The sequence below is a fragment of the Camarhynchus parvulus genome, chromosome 14, assembly GCF_901933205.1.
Source record: "Camarhynchus parvulus chromosome 14, STF_HiC, whole genome shotgun sequence".
Classification (NCBI taxonomy): domain Eukaryota; kingdom Metazoa; phylum Chordata; class Aves; order Passeriformes; family Thraupidae; genus Camarhynchus; species Camarhynchus parvulus.
In genome coordinates, this window is record NC_044584.1 from 10,451,594 (window position 1) to 10,468,552 (window position 16,959).

The 16,959-nt window shown below is 38.7% G+C and overlaps 1 protein-coding gene across 1 annotated transcript; it reads left to right on the forward strand.

The window, feature by feature from the left end:
- Positions 1 to 9,772: 9,772 nt before the first annotated feature.
- On the forward strand, positions 9,773 to 16,725 carry LOC115908997 (parvalbumin, thymic). Its single transcript, XM_030958003.1, has 5 exons — positions 9,773 to 9,847; positions 11,528 to 11,595; positions 12,376 to 12,508; positions 12,726 to 12,835; positions 14,059 to 16,725. The coding sequence occupies exons 2-5, from the start codon at positions 11,535 to 11,537 to the stop codon at positions 14,082 to 14,084; spliced, it is 330 nt and encodes a 109-aa protein (XP_030813863.1). The 5' UTR covers positions 9,773 to 9,847; positions 11,528 to 11,534; the 3' UTR covers positions 14,085 to 16,725.
- Positions 16,726 to 16,959: the final 234 nt, after the last annotated feature.

Sequence of the window (16,959 nt, forward strand, 5' to 3'; positions counted from 1 at the left end):
TTGTATTTAAAAGGTTTTATAAGAATGAAAAGCAAAAGAAAGTAATATAAATAGGAGCACATAATAAATTTCAGTGTTGTCATATTTAGTGGTGCAATAAAAACCCCTATTATACATGCACTTTACCCTAATCAAAACACATTGAGAGATTGATTCCACAATCTGTATTCATTACATTCCCAATCACTCCTTACCAGAGCTTTATTTAGAAATTTGCCAAGACTCGTTTCCTACAACTTCACAGCTGTAGAATTTACAATCCAATTCACCACTAAGCAAATGTTGCCTGCAGAAATGTCAGATAATACAAATTATCTTAGAAAGATCTGGAAAAGTGCTCTGTGCTCCCCAGAACAAAAATAGCCTTTACCACCAAGATTCCTGTCAGATATGATTCAAAGAAATGGACATTATAATATTAATTGCAAATATTTAGAAGTTGATAAAATACAGGCACTGCATTTGTTTGGGGAGGGAACCTAATTTTCAGTGTTAAGAGGAGTCACTTTGCCCAGGTTTTTCACTGTACCAGGAGTTCTACTGTGATATTTACAGACAGATTTGTAAAACTCAGCATTTGGTCTGCAGCTCCTTCCTAACTCTAGAAGTCTAACATTATCAGCTGTGAGATAAAGGTAGAAATAGCTCTGTGCACAGATGTGCTCTAGGCAACATCAGAAAATATGTCCCTTCTCTCAAGTTTGTCAAGACTGCACGTTTTCCCTTGCATGAAAAGGAAACCCAAGGCTGCATTTTTAGCAGCACTATAGAGAAAAGACACTAAGTCCTTGAGAGTTAAAAATTGGATGCATTTAAAAAACCCATCTTCCATGTATTTACCTCAAAAACATATCTCTTTCCCTAAACAGGCACAATCTGATAAAATTTGAAACCAGTGTGTGGGATGTGATCAACAGAAGCTAGAGAGAATTTGGATTCTGGGGACTCTTTTGGGTATGGAGGCTGAGTGTATTCCCCAAACACAGAACTCAGTGTTTTTGTTAAATATAGCCCTAAACTCTCACTGTGCTTGAAAATATGTGTCAGCTTTATCTGCATTGACCAGTCTGTAATTTTACACCCTGTCAGTGATCTGAAAAAACAGTCTTAACACAAACTAGGCTGAGAGCCTGTGCTTTTAGAAAACCCTGGGGCTAGAGTAAAATTCGTGGTCTTTTTCAATTTTGTACTGTTGCTTTTGTGCCAAGATCACACCGCAAGGCTTGTGAGCAGCAGCACAAGCACAAGTTCTTGCTGCAGGATTATTCAGCTTTGCTCAGTTATGAGCACAGTGGGAGGAACACATATGAACCTTAGAAACTAGAATTTAGGGGAAAAAAGCATTTAAGGGTCATAGAAAGAGATATACTTCATGATTTTGGTGGAGAGACTTTCCCACCAAGAAGAAGGAACTATTTTTTAAGGATCTATTTAAGCTTCTTTTGTTTTCTACTGAATAGTTATTAATGAATTGCACTACTAGCAGCAAAAACAAAGAATATTCAATACATCATCCTTTAATTCTGAGTTTTCTAATACTGATGCCAATATCCTTTAAACTAAATGCTCTGCCATATTCAGGTAAACAAGTCTCTTATTCACTAAGTCTGCATGGTTCTCTTAAGAATGGTGCTAAAACCATCATGGGGATTTTGGGTCACCTGAGACACAGGATATCTGATCTAGCAGTTCCTTAGTTGGAATTTCCTTAGTAGCTGAAACAGTAGAGGACAAGCTGAATTATCAGATTCATCAGACAACTTAAAATGTTCTAAATTAAGTGGTGGTTAAACACATTGATTTTCCTTTGCTAAGCTGTAGTGAATGGAAAAGATCATTTTGAAAAGTATTGTTTGAGTTGAATTAATTTGATTGTAAATGGAGTTAACAATAGCTTTTGTATGTCAAGCTTTTTTCACCTAAACACCCTTCAAAATAATCAGGAAAGAGACTACAGAGAAATCTCGTTTGTTGCTTTAATTGTTAACATTTCTCATCTATAATTCTGTGGTTTTTAAATCTCTTCCATCTGCTCCGCATGTGCTTGGCATTCCCCGGACACAAACAGTTTAGTAACTATATTAGCTCCATTCTGTATTTCTTACATCAAGCCATGTCATGCCAAGCAAGCATGGGATACTCAGCCTTACTCCTGCTGCTTGTGGCAGGGTTGTAAATCTGTTGTAGGAACTGACCCACAGGCACTGCTCACACTTGGGACAATGTCACATCCCCTCAGGGGAACAAATGGCTGCTCTATTGCAGTGGGGCTTACCTAGATTATTTTAAATAAGCCAGAAAAATCTCAAGCTCTGTCCAGTCATGAGACAGTGTCTCCAAACAGGTTTTGCTCTCTTGGGAAAGCTGAATTTCAGGCTGTTTTCCTGCCCAGAGGCACAGCTGAGCGTGCTGTGCAGCACTGGTTCCTCACTGCCTAGGGACAGCTGAGACCTTCCTGAGCCATGGGCTTCAACTGGGCTTCCTGGGGAACCTCAGCTAACAAAAACCAAAGCACCATGGCCTCATTCCCAGGTCTGTCCTCTCAAATCCCACCTCTCTGGCAATATCCCTACACAGGTGATACCCATAGACTGCAGTCTCCAGGAGGTTTATAGATATTTTTTTAACCTCTAAAGATTGCATCTTTATTTTCCATTTTACTAATTGTGTTTGTTTCTGTAAGAGCAGCCTTGCTATTTTTGCCATTGTTGTTGTTTACGCAGTTTTCCTTGAAAAACTCTAGAGGGTTGCTAAAGAACTGGCAGAATTAGGACACCAAGATACAAGTGCTGCCTGATTATCAGATTGTGGTTTTTATACTTCTAGTTTTAAAACTGGGTGAAATCCAATTCCACTCACTCAAAGGAAATCCTCCTCTTGGAGGATGACCTGCTGGCCATTTCAGCACAAGATAAGTTTACATGTTTTCCTTTTGTTAATACACTGAGCTGTCCATATACTTGGGGTCTAAATAGAAATGTACTCTGCAAATAAATATAATTCTGATTATAGAAGATGTCCAAGCAAATGTCTCAGAGCAGTGGGTCACACTGAGTCACTGTCCCTCAGACCCAGCAGAGTCACTGCCCAGAAACTCCCAGGACTGCCTCTGTCAAAATGGAACAAATTGACAAAGACCAGGCTGATCATTTCAGTCGCTTGCATCCATAAAAGCACTGACTTTTAGAGATTTTATAGAGAACTGCTTATAGAGATTTTAATTTAACTTATGCATCAGTTTCCACAAGGCTTAGAACAACTTTCAAACCTTATTCAATGGATGCTTCTCTATCCATTTTGTAATACCTACATCTTTAATAGAAAAATCTGCTTGTTCACCAAATATTCATGAATGTTAAACCATGCCTAACGTTGTACTTTTCTCCAAAGCATGACTTGAATTCTTCTACCAGTTCTAATAATGCATACTCTTTAATTCCTATGCCAAAAAAATTCCATCATTCATAACCAGAAGCATTCATAATTTAAATGACTGTCTCTGCTGTTGATGGCACCATCAATTACAGGCTTAGGTGATGGGGAAGATCTGCACTGATTAACATGCATTTTTCAACATCACTGCTCAGTAAGGTTTTATATAGCTGCAACTTTCAGGAAGTAGCTGGGATCTGGTATTCTGAAATTACCTTGCCATGGTATTCTGAGATAACAGCTTTAGAGCATTTCTTAGTAAAGGCTTCACATTTCATTTAAGAATCAAATTTCAGTAACATCGCATTGGCCACAGAAGTAATTAACTTTCCAGAAAAAATTCTACGTGACAAATTTTGCCCAGAACTACAGATTGTGCAGCCCAGCTCAGCATAGTGTAGGACACAGAATACATTTGCAAAATGTTCTTACTTCTGAAATTCAGCAAAGTACTTAGGCATTTATTGTCCTTATCACCCGCTTTCATCTGCCTCTTCTCAGAAAGGGACAAGCCAAGACTGAGAATTTGGGAATCAGCAAGACACCTTCTGCTCTCACCATCTGGATTTTTAAATATGGATGTTGCTGTATGGTATATCCAAATGCAAAAGTCAAATAAAATAATAAGTGAAATACTTCAAAAATTGTGAGTTCTCTCAGAGAATCAAAAGTGCATCAAGCACCTCCCCATTTACCTCCTCCTGTGTGAGCAGGAGCTCAAGCTCAATTCCTCTGCAGTTCAAGGGCATTTTCTGCTGCAACAATGAACCAGGTACAGCCAGGCTGAATTTCTGTTCCAAAGGAAACAGGCCTCCTGCTCTAGAGATTCACCTGGCCTTTTCTAGCCTTTTTCTCATTAAGCTTCCTGTTTAGTAAAATTCCTTTTTAGATGTAACCTTTTTAGCAAGGTGCAGTCATTACTATAATTCAGCTCAGATGAAGGAGGCCATTACAATTCAAGGAAAGACTGTTAGGTGAATTTATAACTTGAATACAATACATTTAATTTTTCATTCAGGGCAAGAAACTTGAAGTAATTTACTTTACACCTGACTGCAGCAATTTGCCAATAAAATCCACAGTGAATATAATGTGGCTTGTTCATAAATGGAAAAGAACTTGCATTTGCTGTCTGGGTTGTCCTATGCTACACAATAAAGCCTGAAATCACTGGACTATCTGGACACTGATATCACTCAGGAGCTACAGCACAAATGCAGCACTGTATAGGAAGAACAATGCCTGCTTCTGTCTTTTCATCCCACTGATCCTTCAAATATTTGAACAGTGGAATCACTTCATTGATGCACCATTTGATTAAACCAGGCTTAGCTCTCAAATGCTCAATGGATTCTTGTTTGTAAAGACTTGATGCTTTCATATCCGATGCTGTTATGTCTCTAGTACCAATTTCCATATTCATTCAGCTTCTGTAGTCCTCATTCTAATTATTGTCAGTGTTGTTGGCAACGTCTAATGAGGGGTGAAGGAATGCTTCTGAGTTCCTAGGTCCGGGTGTTGTGCCCTGGAGACATGAACTCCACATTTGGACAACACCCAAACACACACCAGCCCCTTATCATGCTCTAGTTTGCATAGAAAAGAAGCCCAGCACTCCAGGCTGGAAGGAGCTGGGACAAGTCCTGACCATTTCCCAATCTCAGCAAATGGAGGAGAGGGGAATTAAGTCACACCTCACTGGGCACCTTTAAGTCAGATTGGATCTGGGCTTTGTGCACACAGAAAACATCTCTCAGAGTCAGCATCTGGGGCTTTTGAAACTCGTGTATCCTTGGAATATATATATACATACACATATGTATACCTCCTTGAAAAGCAGCTCTGCCAAAAGAATCAAAGGCCCTGCTTTATTCAGCAGTATGGATACCAGATCAGCAAAGCACAGATAATGACCCAGTTCTTGCTTGGTGCTCCTGCAATTACACAAGCCAAGGAGCTGTTTCTGTTTATAGTGGGACCTGCTGTTTACACACTGGGATAAGGACTATACAAGAACATACAGACAGGCTGAAAAACATCTGAGTTCATTTCAAACACATCTATATTTGAAAGCTTGCTGCAACTGAAGATTATTTATAGTGCTTATAAACCACAGTCATGGAGCAGGACTGCACCAGGCTACGTAGTGTAAACACACAGAGTAAAGTTACAACTCCTGTAACAAGGGTGGGGAGGGATTTTACCACACGGGATTTTAAGAACACAGCTCAAGAACAGAATATGGTAGATCAAATATTGAATAGAAGTTCTGTTTTCAACATGTTCTTTGCTTCCAGCTTAGCTAAAGATTACCTTGGCAGAATTGATTTTATTTTCCACTCAAAAAACATGATAATCCTACACACACCTTGTTATTGACATTTCTATTTGGACACTTTCAAAAATAATAAGCTTTTTGCTTCAGAATTAGGGCAAGAAAATTGATTCTATAGATTTTCTGACACTTACTGCAAGTAATTTAAACCTATGGATGGAGTCATCTGGAAGTTCAAGTATCTTGTCTATTTATGAATGATTGTATCAGATTTAACAAACTCAAAAATCTACCATCTCAGAAATCAGTCTATGAGAATTTTTTTCTTAAAAAAAAGGCCTTTTTCTTTCTGCATCACTGAATGAACACTTTTAGAAAGAAACACAAATGGAAGTGAACTGGAAAGGTTAAATTCAGGAATAAAAGTTTTGAACTACAGCTTCAGAAATTATATAGAATTTACATCTGGTCCATATTCCCTTCAAGTGTTGGAATCAGGATTGAAATTCCCATTTCAGATATGGAGGACCAGAAATTGTCTGATTTATGTAAACAATCTATTTGGCTTAAAAATTATGTTTTCTGCATGTAGGAAAAATATGACTGAAAAAGTTTTGTACACTAACATTTTACAGGGCACTAGGAACTAAAAAGCTGCATTGTAAATTTTTAGTATCTCTGAAAATCTACCTCAGAGGTTGAACCCATGTGACATTAGAATGATAGCTGGTGAAAAATACATTACTTAAATTTTGTGATTCATTCAAGTTTGCAAGAATAAACTAGATGTTATTTGATGTATTTCCCACATACAGCCTCCCTCCCCATAACAACCCTTCCAGCATTTTTCTTTATTCAGTATTTTACTGGGGGGGGAGTAGTTATGAGGTGTCTATCGATAGTAGGTTAAGTAATAAAACCTAAAACCACTCATGGATATTCCCAGATCTCTCCAGGAGTTACATTCCTCAAATGACTGGAGCATGATGCATTAATATAATTACACTAAATTACATCTACACAGCTTCTTTAATCTCATATATTCCCAAAGCAAATTACAAGTAGAATGAATATTCCACTCTCACTGCTCACAAACCATTTAACAATAGGTTAAACACATTTTGTCAGGTGATTCCTGTTCCCTGACTCGTGACCATGGATACCCCTATCAGAGGCATTCATCTCATCCATCTGAAAATGATCTCAGGCATGTAAGAGGCATTAAATCACACTTATTTAAATTAAAGCAGGCACACAACTCTTGTTGTTCTCTTGCACATAATTCATATTGGCACTCACAGAAGAATGACAAGAATAAGTTATAGAACAATCACAGAATTTAAGACGACCTAAAATACAGCTTTTCAACCTGGGAAGGTATCTTCAGCTTCAGATGCTAAAAGAATTAAGGTTAAAAATGGGAAGAATAAAACAACTCCATGCTTCCAGAAGGAAGAGCCTTGAGCAAAGAGAAATGCTCAAGCCCAAGGGTTTAAAACTGCTTTTAGTGGCAGCCTGACAGGCTGAAAGGAATATCTTTTCCTTACTTTTTCATACTTCCTCAGTTCTCCTGTGAAGCTGGATGGCAGCTGCAAAGTTCCTAACAGGATTTGATTTAAGAAAGCAAAAGTGACTAGACAGATGTTTATGCAATCTCTAATGTAGGGCTTGAAAAGAAAATGGTTGTTGGAGGCTGGTTGTAAATAGTTACATGATCCCCATGCATTTCATCAGTGCACATGTTCTGGATCTCTAGTGCCTCCAATCTTACTGCAAAAGTGACTCCAAAACTTGCTGGAGTCTGAATGCTGCTGAACAGACCAGAGCCATAAATCATTTGACTGCATGCTTTACCCTTAAAATCGTAGGGCACAAAAGAAATTACCTTGTCAAAGCCTCTCAGAAAACAGAGCACACTTTTAAAGACTGCATCCTTATGTGCTTCACATAAAGTTCAAACTAATGGCAACAGCCCACAGGCATTAAGAGAAATAACAGCAATCAATGCTATTTTTAAAGGGAAGAGTGGGGGCGAGGGGTTAACATATGTGGAATTAGCTCTGGGCAAAATGAGAAGCCATTGCATCTAAAATCAAATGCATTCTCTGAAATAGACACCAGGGACCAAATTCCCATGCAGATTCCTGCAGTCCAAGAGTTTCAGCAGAATTTGGCCTTCCTCTTAACTTAGCTTCATTAGGTCATTTCATGCCATCAGTTTTTATGTTGGACACCCTACGTACTGCACATCAGTTGTTGGCACTATGTAAACAATTTTCCAAATTGGAGGGGGAGGAAAGGGTGGTGTGTGTAAAAGGGAGAGGAATTTTTTCTCATTTAGAATAAAAGTAATTTCTCAGAAGAGTTTGAGGGGGAAAGTGGTATTTGTACCCTTCTACCAGATGTCACCAGTGACAAGAAGAGCCAGCATTAAATATCTCTCCATCAAATTCTTCTTGAAATTTTTCAGCGCCAGCTGGTCAAGAACCCATTCAGAAAACAGGGAAAGCTGAAATCTTCCACAGCCATTCTTAACCAACAAAAGAATTATCTTCTCTGCAAAATAATTATCTGTGGAGGACAGACTTGAAGAATTTTTAATAAGAAAAAAAAGCTTGTAGCCGTATTTTTTTTTTATGTTTATATACCTCAAATGAAATGGCACCTCCTCCACAGACAGGATCTTTTGCAATGGTCTTTTGTTGCCATTTGATCAGCTGCTGTCAGTGCTGGATGCACTAAGGTCCAGTAGGTACCCTCCATTTGTCACTTTTCTGTCTGGCACACTGATTTATTAGTGACTGGCTTCAGTGACTGGTTAGGTCTGTCTTCCATCTTAGAGGGAAATGCTTTGGAAAAAAGATGCCTTGATTCTCTCTCTGACATTAAGACACCACCACCTCTTACTGCACCACCACCTCAAGCTGTGATGCCAATTGCACTGTCATCCCTTGCCATCCCTTAATCCTGGCCATAATGACACCTTGTGCTGTCATCCATATGACTTGTCTTTCACTGTTCTGCTACCTCAAGGCACAAGTGAGATCCAAGCTGACAGGCTCCTCACCCAGCTAGGCTACAACATTTGTGGAAGAAAACTGAGATGATCAGATAATATCCATGAAAAACGTAACTAGCACAGAGGAACACTGGGAAACAGCACTGGCCAAACAATTCTAGAAAATAATCACTTCTCTGAAAAGGATTCTAGACAGGCTGAAAACTGAAAAGACACTCTTCAGATACTGTTATAGTGATGATGTTGCTATTGAAATTTTCCTCTCTATTCTGAAAGCAAAGATCTTTCATGTAGAGCTCACAGACTTTTGTCTCAGAGACAGCTGGGCAGATCACAACCCCTTTGCTTCATACATACGCAACTAAACAGGTTGTCAGAATCTTGCAGAATTCTAAGATTTTCTCTGGAAACAGAGCAGATGAAATACCCTCCCCCAACCAACTGTTCTGATGGATTGACATAATATTATTTTACCTCCTATAGCAACAAATTCACTGTGTGGTGGTTTTTTTTTTTTCCAAATGACAACAGATCAGATATTCTGGAGATAACATGGCTATTATTTCCCCTGATTGGTTTGCTATGCAAACAATACCTGAACAGTTAAAAGGATACTTATAATTTTTTTCTTTTTGTTTAGTGCTCCAGCAATGAAACTATCACACAGAGCGTCTACAGGTAAGATAACAAGTTATTGCTTTTAAACAGTCATTAAAGACACTTCTTCAGAAGTTATTGTGCTTCATTTCATCTGACTCTTCAGATCAAGCATATCAGATAGTGGGGGCTTTTGTCTTGCCCTACATCACATGAAGAAGCTGGTGTTTTCTGCTTAAATCAGAGGAAATTTGACATGACTCTGTTCTTTTTGCCTATCTGGCCACTTATCTCGTTTCATTTGCAAATATCATATGTATTCTCTTGAGATAAAAATAGTGCAAGATGATTAGTTAGGCAAGTTCATTTGACACCATTCCCCCTTCGTGACGCTGAAATCTAAAATCTGTATATGGTATACAACTTAAAGTATATATATGCATGCTCAGCTGTGCTGGAGACACACTGCAAGTACCTTCCTCCCAACCCGACTGCTTCCTTACCCAGTCAAGAAGACCACAAAGGTAAGCTGATTAGATCTTCTTCTTTCAAAGAAACACAAAAGCAAAATTAAAGTATCTATTCTTATCTCAGCTTCCAGGATGTTGTATCTTTACAAGCTAACATAGAATAGAATCAGCATTTGGATCATAGGATGGAACAAGACAGAAACGATGTCCCTTGTCAAAAATGCTGAGATTTTTAGGTTTTCCTTCAACTCTTCCCCTTTTTAATCTTGTCGGCAGCGAGAATTAGGTGAGCAGATGAGCTCAAAGTTATATTGCCTAATGCTGAGAGGGGGAAGTATTTTGCACAAGAACCCACGGGGACAAAATAATTCAGTAGTAAAAGAAAAGCAACCCAGCTGCCTAAGCTGGGGAAGGATCCATTGCCATCAGTGGGAATGGGTGCCATCACTTTCTTAACCGTCTCAGAGATATTCAGAAAGGAATTAAAATGATTGACAATTTCTTGTGCTGCAAACTAACAGGTACAGGGGTAGCCATTTCATATTTTAGAGAAAGTTTAAACCTGTGTTTGGATCTCAAACCAGTGCACAGAATATAAATGGGTACCACTAGTTGATTCCTTCTCAGTCCATGCTTAGACAGGAGGAATGATGCTGCTGGGATTAATGAAAATATATTTCTATTCTCTTTTGGCTTTGAAGAATAACTTTTCTATGCCTTAGTCCCCTTCTTTCACTAACATGAATTAAAAGTAACATTGCAAGTTTTAAACTGTAACCTGTCTCCACTGGTGTGTGCAGTTTACCAAACTGTAACTGCACAATGCACTAAAAATTTATTAGAAATTCAGGCATTTTAGCCTTTTGTTAAGTGATACACATTGCACTGGCAAACTATTGCAGCTGTTGGTGGCTGAATGGGACAGAGTATTTTCTCAAATGAAATGCTGCTGTGTCAGAAGAAAACACCTCCTCCACTCTACTAAGAATGAATATTAAGTCATGATACTTCTGTTCTAAAGACAACAATCTACTGAAATGCCAAAATCTGGGCAAAAATATGGTTTATTATAACTTATATGGAATGCAAAAAGAAAAGGACCTCAGAAATACTGACAAAAACTTTTTTAAAAAGCTCTCATGAAATGTAGAATTTTAGTGATGCAGTAGCCCAGCAAGACACATTTATCATTGCAACTAAACAGTAGAGGGACTTAACCTCCAAATTTACATGAGTAAAATTACTATTACTAATTCTACACTAATATTTTAATTTTTGTGAAGGTCACTACATCTATTGATAATAACACTAGATTTTTCACACTCCAATTACACTTACTCCAGATACAGTTCTATGGGACATACCAGCCCTATCTCTTATGTATGCTGTAAATACACTCTGGGTTTTACTGAGTAATAATCCACCTCCAGGAAAACCCACACAGAAGTCATGAAGTTGTGTGGTGCTGGACACCCTGGATGCGCTGTCCCGGCGCAGCAGAGGCAGCAGATCCTCCCGAAGCCCCACGCTCCCGCGTGCAGAATTCCTCCCTCATTCCCAGCTTTCAGTGGAAGCACCTGCTCCAGACATCTGCTACAGCGCGCTCCACTTGCCATCAGATGAATAATGTCTCCCCTATCACACACTGTCATTGCAGAACTTCAAATAGAGCCATGAAAGTAGGAGAGAAGTCATTTTAATGACTAAGTAGCTCACATTTAATTTATTTTACAGTTCAACAATGGCCATCACTGACATCCTCTCTGCTAAAGATATTGAATCTGCTCTCTCCAGCTGCCAGGGTAAGGAATGGTCGCTCTGCAGACAGAAGATGCATATCATTTTTATGTCTTAAGATGACATGCCTATCATTTTCCCCTCAGATTCCTTCCCTGTGAGATCTCTTTCTAAGCTACATTACCGTATAGTTCCTTAAATCCAAAAGGTCTCACAAGTGGTGAACAGCAATTAAATGACCACCATTTCAGTTAGGGATGGCTTAACACTAAGCTGTCAGTGTCTAAACCTGTTAAAGACTTAAATTTAAAGTTGGCCTTGTCCTTCAAAATTTCAGAAAAAGCCTCAGCTAGCAGAATGAGAGTGTCATTTGTGAAGCAATTATCAGTCTCACTTCTCTTAAGAGCTGCTCAGTAAGATCAAGCCAACTTTCCAAATACTCAAAGATCTGGTTTGTCTGTGAATTATTTACTCTTCTATCAAATTCTTCACCTAAGTAAGGACTCTGTGAAAATTAATGAAGAATTACAGGAGTTATTTGTAAGTCACAGCAGCACCTTCTCAATATTTATTATTAATTGCATGTGACACATTGCATAAATCCTAATATAGCAGAATGTGCATTGTAGCAGAAAACTTCAAACTGGCTGAAAGGAAACATGACCACAGGCATAGAGTGATTAAAAAGGGAAATTATTATCCACTGTATCTGCTCTTTTGCGACACTAGGGAACAAGAGAAAGAGAGCAGGCTGATGCTTAAAAAAAGACATACATATTCACAAGGAATACACACAGTAGTAGCAACTTCAAAGGAGAATATTTAACAACTTCTGTTTCTTCCAGCTGATGATTCCTTCAACTACAAGTCTTTCTTCTCCATGGTTGGTTTATCCAGCAAAACTCCTGATCAGATAAAGAAAGTTTTTGGAATCCTTGATCAGGACAAGAGTGGTTTCATTGAAGAAGAAGAGCTGCAGTAAGTACTGTTCAGCTGCTCTATTTCTTTAAACAACAAAAAACCTTAGAACTTGCCAGGGGCCTTGAAGAAACTCTCAATGTTATTTTAAAAATAAAACACAAATCCTTGTCTTTCCTTGAATCTGTGTGGATTCCCTCAGATAATAAGAGCAGACATTACCTTATGGGACATTTCAGAGAACAAAACTCAAGCACAGCCCCCTGTTATATTTCAGGCTGTTCCTGAAGAATTTCTCCTCAAACGCCAGAGCCCTCACCTCGGCAGAGACCAAGGCTTTTCTGGCTGCAGGAGACACTGACGGTGATGGCAAAATTGGAGTAGAAGGTAAGACTGGAAAATTGATAAACTTTGTGGTTTAAAATGCACACATTTCTGGCTGCATTTAAACTGGGGCACGAAGAATACCACAAGTACTTTGGCCTGATACTTTCTGACACAATTTTTGTATGAGCAAATACTCTTTTATTTTCATAGCTTTATTCCCATTTGATCTCTGTTGCAGAAATAGAATATTTAGGCCCAGTGTAGAGTCTGGTCTTCCAATCAATGATAGCTTTGGGGTTAATCCTGCAGCGTTTCTGATCCATAGACTCAATGTGTCAGATTCTTAAAAGATTCAGAACACCTGAATGTCTCAGAATTTCTATTTCAGCAGTGGATGTTCTGCACTTCTGGCCATTTCTCTTTTTGGGTGCTTAATTCACTAATGTAAAATATGACTGGCATTGTTTCTCAAGGTTGCAACTGCAGCAGTGCAGCACAGGATTCTGTACTGGAAAATTGTCTGATAAGTGCACATTTCACTGGGCAGTCCTTTGAGAAACTCAATCAAATTCCTGAAGAAAACCTCCCAGGGATGATGTGAACTAGTCAGGATATTTCTTTTAGAAACTGCAGCACAGAAAAATAGGACATTATGCATCATGTATTAGAGATGAAGTCACTGAAAACAGGGCTGTCTCAGCTGAACTAGGACAGGTGGCAATAACTCCAACAGACACACGTGCTAATCTTAGCCAGATTTGGGAGGAGAGAGAGATCCACTCTTGGAGGAATTTGCTTTAGCAGCAGCTTTAGCAGCTTCTGTTCATGAGCCCCAAATAGGGCATTGTATTTTGCAGATCTTGGCCCTTAACCATTGAACCTCCCATTCTGGGAGGTTACTGGGAGGTTACTACAGATATTTTTTATTTGGAATAACAAAACAAAAAAACTCCTCTCACTGAGAGCTACAGGCTCTTCTTCCTTGGCTATTATCAGAGTTTGTAATGGGGTAAAGATAGTTTACCTTTAAGTCAGGATTTCCCACAAATACAAATTTACAGACACACTCCTCCTCTCTGCACTTACTCTTTTTAAGGAGTGAAAAATCTGTTACGCCCCCAGAATCTATCTCAGTTTAGCAGTAGTTTGTGCAGTGTTATAATAACTTTGGGAGCCCTCCATGCCTAGGAGTTTTAGTCATTTTTATCTATCTTTTTAAAGATGTCAAAAAACTACTTTCAACGAGTTTCATTCCCTGCTTTTTTCACTTTCTTCCTTGACAGAATTCCAGTCTCTGGTGAAGGCATAAACAGCATTAGACCAAAGGCAGCCTTGGACTGACTCTGCCAATTACCTCGTCCAGCAAGCACTTCGCACTCAGCATGTGTTTGTACATTTTTATATTGTTTCAGGCATTAACAGTTCCCCACACATGAAGTTCACACACCTGATTGCTGAGAAACCTTGCAATGTTTTGGTCACATGGCATTGTTACATTTCCATTGTAAAGAAGAAGGCACTTTGTGATTTTCCACCACTGATAATGTTGAAATTGTGGCTGGGAGAGGGGAGAAGACAATTAAAAAATCAGCTAAACAAAAAGACCCTTGGGAGAAAAAGCTGCTTTTAAAAATTTTGTTTAGGTTCTTCATCCTCATACTTGAGCATGCTGACTCACCAGACACAGTTTTGATGCTCTTAAACCATATCATATCTTCTCAGGCTTAATTGTACTGATTTAATTGAGGTTTAGCTCTGATTAATTCTCTGATACTTGAGGAAAAGCAATGCTGAAAAGATAGCTAAAAATAATTCATATTAAGTCCCAACCCTGAGAATATGAGAAAAAAATTAAGACATTTCAGAGGAGTTCACACCTAGCTCAAAGCACAGAATTATTTCATGGGTAATTTTCCAAAATAAAGTAGCAGACCACAGCGTAATCGTATCGCCAGAACGTGTTTATGGCCTAAAATGTGTGTCTCCCTTAAGAAGATTTATCTTTCATGAAATCTAAGGCAGCTGTGAGATAGAGGAGAAGGGTCTAATCCTACTCTGACACTGCCACAAGTCATGGTTCCCTGACAACCTGGGCCACAGGCCTGGAGGTTTTTCCATGAATCATGAGCCTGTTGCTTATTGTCTCTTAACATGTACAAAACAATAATATTTGCCTCATCTGTGAATTTCTGTGTTTTCTACAGATGAAACTACAGCCAATCTTGCTGTTGGATTACCTTAAAGCTCTTACATTGTTAAATAATGGCCATTACTCAAGTCTTTCATTTATGATATGAATTATTTTCTATATGTTCCATAATATCAGCAGTTTTCTTCAGTCTGAAAACTAAGAACTCATCTTCCCTTTGAGATGTGTCTTAGAGGATTTAGAGTTGATTATAGCATTGTCTTCATTAATGGACAAAGTAAATAATATTCATGGCTAAATGCAGATATCAGCAGGCTGAGTAGATGTTGTGCATCTCTGGCTGAGTGTGTCAGAAATTTCCCCACCCTGATTTAGCTGTTTCCTTCCCCATGTCCCATGCTGTGTCTCCAGCTCACAAGCAGACTGTACTTTTATTACTCTTCACTAAAACGGAATGATAATTATGATTTGGCAGCTGTTTTGAAGAAGAGCAGAAACAAAGCCTTTGGAACTTTTATGTAACAGCCAGTGTTGGCATTTTCATGAATTGCAAGATGATTATGTGAGGCAAGCACAGCTCCCTCATTCCCAGGCATGTAAGAGAGCCGGTCGACCGATTTAAGATGCCTAATGCAAAAGAGGAATTCTAGCAATCAGACTCACTGAAGCCTTGGCAGAATTATAATGAATATAAATCCTAATTCTATCCCCACTGCCTTTGATGTTAAATCTGGGCTTAAATTAAAGCTGCTCTTAATTGCAGCACTGAAATATTTTGCATAATGATGAGACTGGCTCCTTTTACCTTAATTATTTCCCTGTTGAAGAAAAAACCTAGGGCAACCTAGATGTGCAGCAATACCCAGATGTAATATATACATTGGCTCTTCACACTGCTGATCACTAAACTATCCTTCACTGGCTCACGAGCAGATGGCACACACAGTACCAGAAGTGACAGACCTGACACTGCATTCCTTGCACCTCTGAGACTCTCGTGTGGAATGCAAGAAATGCAAGACTGCACAGTGGCCCATCCTGTATTTCAGAGATGCTGAACAACTGCACATCACTGCCTTGTGCTGCCACAGGGGAATGAAACACTTTCAAGAATCAGGAAATACTTTTGTGTGCTGCAACTTCACCTATGCTTATAAGAAAATCTGTTCTTCTTAAATAGTGGAAAGAAGATGTGTTTTAAATCTCATTAAAATCATCCAGCCATTTCATTTAAAGGAATTATAATAAAAATCCAAGAAGTCCTCAATTAAAAAAAAAAGCCCATAGGCTTCAGCAAAAATACCACCTACTCTCTATTAAGGTTTCTGTTGGCTTTAGGATCCACATTTTAACCAAATTAGAAAAGAGCATTTTTCAACTAAAGGAAACAAATTCAAAAAATGTGACGTTTTCTGGCAAGGTTCATTTTAATTAACTTAAGTCAGTGGCAGCTTTCAGTTTTTTATGGAACATCATGGAGTGTTCTCTGAATTTGACAATGCAATCATGCTAGAGAAAAACTTCAATTGCAGGATGTCTAATTCAGTGAATATCAACTGAAGTACCAAAGAGGCACATGGTTGGTATCACAATGTTACCATAATTAAGGTACAGAACCAGTGAGTAATTCCTGATAGAAAGGTCCTCTGGAGGTCTCTGGTGGTCCAATCACTCCCTCAGAAGGGAGGGATGGAAGGACTAAGATGAGTTTGAGTATTGTCAGGGATAGAGGTTCTATAACCTCCCTGGGCAATCTGATAAGTAAGGATTAAATCCTCTGCATCAAGCTGCTATGAATGAATCGAACAAATAAAACACTGCTGACTATACAGTTAAAAACTAAAATTCTGTTAGAAATTGTTTATGCTACATCAAATCAGAAAGAATCCAATAGCCCCTGGTATTTTCACATTGATCACCTGCTCTCAGGTTCAGAGTAAGACCATCCTACTCACTATAATACTCAGTATAAAACTGCTTCATAGTTCCCAGCATGAAGGAGGCATGGTTTGTGTGTTTTACCTTCCCTTAAGAC

What these genes read in the sequence shown, in the direction of transcription:
- LOC115908997 (XM_030958003.1), top strand. Translation starts at nt 11,535, where the DNA reads ATGGCCATCACTGACATCCTCTCTGCTAAAGATATTGAATCTGCTCTC. An exon ending in TGCTCTCTCCAGCTGCCAGG is followed by an intron (nt 11,596 to 12,375) that starts GTAAGGAATGGT and finishes TGTTTCTTCCAG; the next exon opens with CTGATGATTCCTTCAACTAC. An exon ending in ATTGAAGAAGAAGAGCTGCA is followed by an intron (nt 12,509 to 12,725) that starts GTAAGTACTGTT and finishes GTTATATTTCAG; the next exon opens with GCTGTTCCTGAAGAATTTCT.